General features: G+C 44.3%; 1 protein-coding gene across 4 annotated transcripts in view; it reads left to right on the top strand.

Moving 5' to 3' along the window:
* The first annotated feature begins 1,203 nt into the window (after nt 1-1,203).
* Nucleotides 1,204-7,988, top strand: part of Pcgf6 (polycomb group ring finger 6) — an 18,588-nt gene continuing 11,803 nt past the window's right edge. For 2 of the 4 annotated variants that reach the window (XM_021204586.1, XM_029531574.1), the window contains exons 1-6: nt 1,204-1,669; nt 2,951-3,050; nt 3,142-3,238; nt 4,306-4,361; nt 4,463-4,522; nt 6,348-6,456. In XM_021204586.1, the coding sequence (XP_021060245.1) occupies nt 1,301-1,669; nt 2,951-3,050; nt 3,142-3,238; nt 4,306-4,361; nt 4,463-4,522; nt 6,348-6,456 (791 nt within the window). In that variant the 5' untranslated portion in view covers nt 1,204-1,300. The remainder of the gene's footprint in view (nt 1,670-2,950; nt 3,051-3,141; nt 3,239-4,305; nt 4,362-4,462; nt 4,523-6,347; nt 6,457-7,988) is intronic. The other 2 variants (XM_029531582.1, XM_029531590.1) reach the window with 2 other exon arrangements.

Genomic DNA, 7,988 nt, shown 5'->3' with positions numbered 1-7,988 from the left:
AGGGGGTACTGGTTAGTTCATATTGTTGTTGCACCTACAGGGTTGCAGCCCCTTACAACACCTTGGGTACTTTCTCTAGCTCGAAGAGGAGCTCTTCTTAAAGGGCCTCTATACAAGAGCATTGAACTGCTGGAGCCATCTTTTCACCCCAAGACGCCTCCACATTTAATCGTCTCAATTGTGTTCAAAAGTCCAAAGACAGTGGTCCACACCCTTCAGTGAGTAAGGTCTTGAACAGTAGTCACTTTTCTCTTCCTTTTGGAGACAGGGATGTTGGAGTGCTGCCCAGGCGGGTCTCAAATTCCTTGACTCTAATATTCTGTCTACTCAAGGCTGAAATTAATAAGCAGGTCACCATACTTGGCTTATGTGGTTATTCTTATCAAAGCTGTCCTCTAACTTTTTCCCCTCATTTCTCAGAAATAATTTTTTGGCTATTCTGGGTCACTTTTCTATCTATCTATCTATCTATCTATCTATCTGTCTATCTATTTATTTATTTTTTTGGTTTTAGAACTGAACCATAGCCTCACACCCAGAAGGCAACCCTTACTCTACCTTTGAGATCTATCTTTGGCACCAGTCATTTTGGTATGGTTCTTATAAACTTCTACAATGAATTTTTTTACTACTATTATTATATTTATTTGCCTATCTATCTATCTATCTATCTATCTATCTATCTATCTATCTATCTATCTATCTATCTATCTATCTATCTATCTAGATATCTATGAATAGTGGTGGGGCACACACTCGCGAATCGGTTCTCTCCTTCTAACATGGGTATTGAACTCAGGTCGTCACACTTGGCGGCAAATTTCTTTACCTGCTGAGCCATCTTAGGGTTTTTGTTTGGTTGGTGAGACAAGGTCTTACTAAGTAGATAGATGCCATTAGCCATGGAAGGAAAATCATAATTAGCCCTTAAAATGAAACCATCATTCCTCATTCAAGATCACATGGCATCTAGAGTTCAATGTTCTATGAATAAACTGGTGCAAGTAAAACACTGAAACTGTAGCATTTTAGACTTTTCTGAACAGCACACTTCAGGCTTCGACCAGAAAAACCGGGTGAGCTTCCTTTAAGGCGTGGCCCACACGCCCCGCCCCAACCTGAGCGGTTCCGTCTCACCTAAGCAGTCTAGGTGAACCACATTTCCCAGCGGCCCCTGCGGAGCGCCGGCGCCTGCGCACTGGTACGAAAGGGGGCTCGTGTTCAACTCGCGCGCTAGCCGTCCGACTCGCCTCGCCTCGCCTCGCCTCGCGCTCAACTCGCCAGGTTTCTGATCCCCGCCATGGACGAGGCTGAGACGGACGCCACGGAAAACAAGCGCGCCTCTGAGGCCAAGCGAGCCTCAGCCATGCCGCCGCCACCACCACCTCCGCCTCCCATCTCTCCGCCTGCCCTCATCCCGGCACCCGCGGCCGGTGAGGAGGGCCCGGCGTCCCTGGGCCAGGCGGGCGCTGCCGGCTGCTCTCGCTCTCGGCCCCCGGCGTTGGAGCCCGAGCGCAGCCTGGGCCGCTTGAGAGGCCGCTTCGAGGACTACGATGAGGATTTGGAAGAGGAGGAGGAGATGGAGGAGGAAGAGGAGGAGGAGGAAGACATGAGCCACTTCTCTCTGCGTCTGGAGTCCGGACGGGCGGACTCCGAGGACGAGGAGGAGGTATCGACGACCCTGCCCGACCTGGCTGCGCTCGAGCGGCCTCTGGGAGCCAGCGGGGCGCAGACCTGTGGTTGCCGTTGTCGCTGGAGCTCGCGGCGCTTGTGTAGCCCTCCATCCCCGCCCACCCAGGCGTGGCCTCTCTCCGGCTTCATTTATTTTGTGGAGTCCTTGCAGATCACTTAGGGCACTCGTTTTTTACTTTTTGTTTTTGAGTTTTTTTTTTTGTGTGTGTGTTTTCTGTAAAATTCTTTGCGTGACGTGGAGGGAGTTAGATGTCTAAGGCTACTGGGGTGTACTTTTTTTTTTTTTTCCTTGTAGGGTGTTGAGAGGATTTGGGTTCCCTCCCCCATTAAAAAAAAAGTAACAAATGTGTGAAGAAAGGCATCCCGGGGATGGGTTGTAGCCCAGTTGATACAGTGTATCTCTGGCCTGCGGGACGCTGGGAGTTGGGGTCTCAGCACTGTCTACACTGGATGTGGTAGTGGACACTTGTTACTACCAACATTCGTGAGGCAGAGGCAGCAAGTTCAAGGTCATCCTTGGTAATGTGGGGAGACCAGGCAGGTTTAGGGGCTTTTTGTAAACCAACAAAAGAACAGGTGCCTTTCACTGTAAGTTTACTATACGCCAGAGAACTGGGACCGCTTAGAAACAGTACTTTCTTGATTGGATATTTTGAAGGGTTGGAGTGCAATTAAGTTACATTGCTTATAATGAAATCTTGAGATTATGGCTTAACTTGTTTTGAAATGAGGTCATGCAGTGTTGGCTTTGGACTGGGTTTGATATTGTGATTATAAAAAGATAAAGGGGTATTAATATATGTTCTATGGGAGTGTGGTGAGGTGTGGGGGGAGGGGTGTCCCAGCGGGCCCATGCCAAGGCGTCCCTTACCCCTGAGGGACCAGCCCCAGGACGGTATAGTATAGAATAGAGTTTATTCAGGGCATGGGGAGGGGAGTTAAGTAAAGGCAGAGAGAGAGTAGAGAAGTGGAGGAGGGTCCTGACCACGTGGAGAGGGGGAAGGGAATGGGGGGAGAGGTGGAGCAAGGGTTCTAGAGGCAAAGGAGAGAAGCAGGAGAAAGAGGAGGGGGCAAGCAGCCCCTTTTATAGTGGGTAAAGCCTACCTGGCTGTTGCTGAGTAACTGTGGGGGTGGAGTCAGATGTCTCAGCTGACTTGAGTAAGTGGGAATATAGGCATTAGACTTCCTCATCCAGCTAGTTTCTGAATTTGAGAAGGGAAAAGCTTGTATTCTAAAACAGTTACTGTTGCATTTACAGCGCCTGATTAACCTTGTTGAGCTGACCCCGTACATCCTGTGTTCCATTTGCAAAGGTTACTTGATAGATGCAACTACCATTACAGAATGTCTTCATACCTGTAAGCATATAATTCATATTTCTGAATAGTGTTTTAAAAATTTGAAAATGTCTTTAAACCATCCTAAATTGAACACTTTCTCTTCCACTAGTTTGTAAAAGCTGCATTGTGAGACATTTTTACTATAGTAACAGATGCCCCAAATGCAACATAGTTGTCCACCAGACTCAGCCTCTTTATAACATAAGGTAAGGATATAAACACTTAAAATGTATCCACATTAAAGTCATTGTCAAGTGTTTTTTTCTAAGATCTTGACATTGTGCAGTTGGGAGTAAATCCTTTGAATGCTATCAAAAGGAGAAGGCAGGGAACTGCATAAGACTTGTGTGTGGAACACTTACTGTGTATCAGGCTCGGTGAGATCTGCTGGTGACTTTAAAAGCAAAACTCAGTGTGTAGACCAGGCTGGCTTTAAACTCTGATCCACATGCCTCTGCTTCCAGGGTCTGGGATTAAAGGAGTGCAGCATAGCACCTAGCTTCAACAGTCTGGTTGGTTGTTCGTTTATTTTAATTTTTTATTTTTTATTTTTTTATTTTTTGGTTTTTTCGAGACAGGGTTTCTCTGTGTAGACCAGACTGGCCTCAAACTCAGAAATCCACCTGCCTCTGCCTCCCAAGTGCTGGGATTAAAGGCGTGCGCCACCACTGCTGGGCTTCAAGTTCACGTTCTTACCAAGCATGCAAGACTAAGGAACCGTTAGTGAACTGTGCAAGAGTCTATTGAATACTTCTGTTGTTTCTGAGACATGGTTTTTCTGTGCAGTCCAGCTGTTCCAGAACTTGCTTTGTAGACTAGGCTGGCCTCAGGCTCACAGACGTCCATCTGCCTCTGCCTCTGAGTGCTGGGATTAAAGGCGTGCGCCATTATCGCCCAGTGAATACTTACAATTACATATAATTTCTTGTTTTTTTGAGATGAAGTATATTTTAGACACTGTAAGTACTTATTTTTTGCTCTGTTGAATCAAGATGCCTGGCTCCTAACCAGTTGATGGTGGCTTTCACACCTTTAATCACAGCACTTTGGAGGCAGAGGCAGGCGGATAGATCTCTGTGGGGCCAGCCAGGTCTACAGAGGGAGTTCCAGGACAGCCAGGGCTATACAGAGAAACCCTGTCTCGAAAAGCCAAAAAAACAGACAAAAAGAAAGAAAGAAAAAGGATGTTTGCTCCTAAGAGAAAATAGTGAATTCATTTGTACCTAAATTCATTTTTGGATTCTGAGATAATCTCCATTCTTCTTTTTATTAGGTTGGATCGGCAGTTACAAGACATAGTATACAAATTAGTGATCAATCTAGAGGAAAGTAAGTTTCTTTTATTTCATAGTTGTGAATTCCAGAGTCTTTGTCTCTGTTAGTTACATCGTAAGTGTAGTAATTTAGTCTGTGTTTTATCATTTTTTTAGGAGAAAAAAAGCAAATGCATGACTTCTACAAAGAAAGAGGTCTGGAAGTCCCTAAGCCTGGTAAGTTGGGATGTGTTCTGCATTCACAGATTAAAGAACAGACAGCTGTGCGGTGCTGCCCTCACCCTGTTCTGTCACAAGTAGAGCGGGTCAAGGCCACTTAGGGTAGCTCACAGCTCAGGTTACATCACCCTGCAGGGGTGAGAACCAGGAGCTGTTGGAAACAGATGTCAGTTACTGCCTGCCTCCATGTCTCTCTCATACAGTCTAAGACTCAAACCCAGGGAATGCCACTGCCATCTGAGGAAGGCCTGCTCACATCCCTCTTTAAGACTCTTCTCTGGTGATTCTTGGTTAAATCAATTGGAATGAAAATGACAACAACCATCACAGGTGCTTTTCGGGGATGCCTAGTTGTATTCTCAAAGAGAAATACTTTGACGGAAATGCTTCGGTACCCTAAGTAATAGTTTGTATGAAGTAAGAGGGCTGTGATCTCAGGACTCAGGAACCTGAGTCTGGAGGATTGCTGTGAGTTCAAGGCCAGCCTGGGCAAATGAAACACTTCATTTAAAAAAATGAAAGTGAGAGAGAGAGATGAACAGATTCGTTCGCTAGATTTTGTGAGTTTTGTTCCTAGCACTGCCGCTTTATTAGGTTAGGTGACTCTAACAAACATCTATAAAATAAAGATGAATATGACATTATTAAACAAATATTTCTTTTCTTTTCTCTGTGTAGCCTTGGCTATCCTGGAACTCATTCTGTAGGCCAGGCTGGTCTCAAACTCACTGATGTCCACCTGCCTCTGCCTCCCCTGTGCTAGGGTTAAAGCTTTGTGCTACCACTGCCTTGCTAATACCAGCACTTTTACTAATGCTGGGCACAAAGGAAGGTGGTTTTTTTTTTCGTTTTGTTTTGTTTTTGGCTTTTTCAAGACATGGTTTCTCTGTATAGCCCTGACTGTCTTGGAACTCACACTGTAGACCAGGCTGGCCTCGACTCAGAAATCCGCCTGCCTCTGCCTCCCAAGTGCTGGGATTAAAGGTGTGCGCCACCACCGCCCGGCCAAAGTAAGTTTTATGTTTAATAGCAACATGGAACTCAGGTAGCTTAGGGTTTAAATCTTGGTTCTTCTGTTAAAGTGCAAATGTAATACATGTTATAAGGATTAAATGAGAGTGTGTGTAACATACTAACCTTAGTAATTGTACATGGTATTTGTAAAGTGTTATCTATAAGTGCTGTACTGTTTTAATGAACTCTCTGTGACCCTGATAAATGAGTCATGTCTGCCTTCCATTGTGGAGTGGTCCCTGTTTTGTGTGTGTGTGTGTGTGTGTGTGTGTGTGTGTGTGTGTCTTTTTTTTAAAGATTTATTATGTATACAGCATTCTGCCTGCATGTACACCTGCATGCCAGAAGAGGGCACCAGATCTCTTTATAGATGGTTATGAGCTGGGAATTGAAGTCAGGACCTCTGGAAGAGCAGTGCTCTTAGCCTTTGAGCCAACTTTCCAGCCTTATTGTGTCTTTATTTATTTATTTTACATATATATTTATTTAGAGAGAGTATGCATGTATATGTATGTACACATGTGTTTACACAGATACCCACTTGGCAGAACTCCCTGTCCTCGCCATGTGTGGCCTAGGAGAGAGACTCGGGCTTGGCAACAAGCACCTTTACCAACTGAACCATTTTTCCCACTTTAAAATCATTGATTTTTGACACATTAATTGATAATTTTAAGGAAAAGGAGACTTGATCAGGACTTGATAATAATTTGGTCAACAGTTGTAATACTTGTGATTCATTCCTTAAAAATTTCAGTTTGTGAAAATTTTAATCCTACACCAGCTTCTTTGTTTCTATCTCAAATAGCTGCTCCACAGCCAGTCCCTTCAAGCAAAGGAAGAACCAAGAAGGTCCTAGAGTCAGTGTTTCGTATTCCACCTGAACTTGATATGTCTTTATTACTTGAGTTCATTGGGTGAGTGACCTAAAAATTTTATTTGCTGAGTTTTTGGCATTTTGAAGTAAGATTTTACATTTTAGCCTAGATTAGCCTTGAACTCGACACATTGATTCTCGTGTTTGGTATGCACTTTGCAAATCACCATGCTATACTGGGCTGGCCTCTATTACCTTTTGGGGCTATCGAGATGGCCCAGTGGTTAGGAACGTTTGATGTTCTTGCAGAGGCCATGGTGGTTTAATTCAACATCATGTCCTACGGCTCACGACTCACAACTGTCTGTAACTCCAGTGTCAGAGGGTCTGGCAACATCTTGTACAGGATGCATACACGCAGGATACACACACTAAATAAATATATTTTATTTTTAGTTTTTTTTGTGTGTATGAATGTTTTGCTTGCATGTATGTTATAAACGTGTACCATGTAAATGCCAATGTTGAAGGAGATCGGCGAAGGGTGTTGGATCCCTTGTAACTGTACTTAGAGCTGTTAGCTGCTATGTGGGTGCTGGGAACCTAGGTCCTCTGTAAGAGCAACATGTACTTTTGACTGCTGAACTATTTGTTTTTCTTTAAAGAAAGGAAATTGTCTTTTAGCTTTAAAGTTGTGACTTTTCTTCTCAAGACAGTTTCTTTAGCCCATAATTGCCTGGAATTTTTTATTTTTTTCAAGACAGGATTTTTTTGTGCATGTGTAGCCCTGGCTGTCCTGAAACTCACTCTGTAGACCAGGCTAACTACCCGAGATTAAAGTTATGTGCTACCACAGCCAGACTTGCCTGTGGGTAGCTCATCTTAATTCCAGAGCCTCATGCCCAAGGACTTCCCAGTATGCAGCTTGTGCTACCAGGCCTCCATAAACAAACAAATTGAGTCCAACAATTCTGACGTAATAAATTATAGAATACTTAAGATTGAGAAAAATGTTAAATTGAAATAGTAACCACTGGTATCCTTATCTCATAGTAGCACACAGAATCCCAACATGGAGGAGCATCACTGTGTTCAAGGCTAGCCTCAGCTGGATAGCAAGGCCCTGTCTCCTTTTGCTCTCCCATTGCCCTAAAGGAAAATCTGACCAAAGCCATTCCTACTAGAACAAAACTAGCCAAGAAACAAAACCACTATTAATGCAGCAGAAGCCTTGAGTATATTTATGATGGCTTGTTCCCTTCCCTCAGCTTTAGTAGCCATTCCACAAAGTAGTTACCATTCATTCCTTTGCAGTTTTCATTTGGTTACTGAAGGGTCAGAAGTTCTTGACTAGTTGCAAGGCAGCAAGGCAGGTCTTTTTTTCTCTTCCTTTTTGTAGTTTAAAATTAGACTGGGCATGGTGGCGCTTGCTTTTAGTTCCAAGCCAGCAAGGGCTACATTGAGACCCTGTCTCATAAAACAAATACACTCGGGCCAGGCGTCGTGGCACACGCCTTTAATCCCAGCACTCGAGAGGCAGAGGCAGGCGGATTTCTGAGTTCGAGGCCAGCCTGGTCTACAAAGTGAGTTCCAGGTCAGCCAGGGCTATACAGAGAAACCCTGTCTCGAAAA

Source organism: Mus pahari, chromosome 1 (genome assembly GCF_900095145.1).
Source record: "Mus pahari chromosome 1, PAHARI_EIJ_v1.1, whole genome shotgun sequence".
In the NCBI taxonomy this organism is placed as follows: domain Eukaryota; kingdom Metazoa; phylum Chordata; class Mammalia; order Rodentia; family Muridae; genus Mus; species Mus pahari.
The sequence above is the reverse complement of the archived record's forward strand: the minus strand, read 5'-3'. Positions and strand labels throughout refer to the sequence as shown.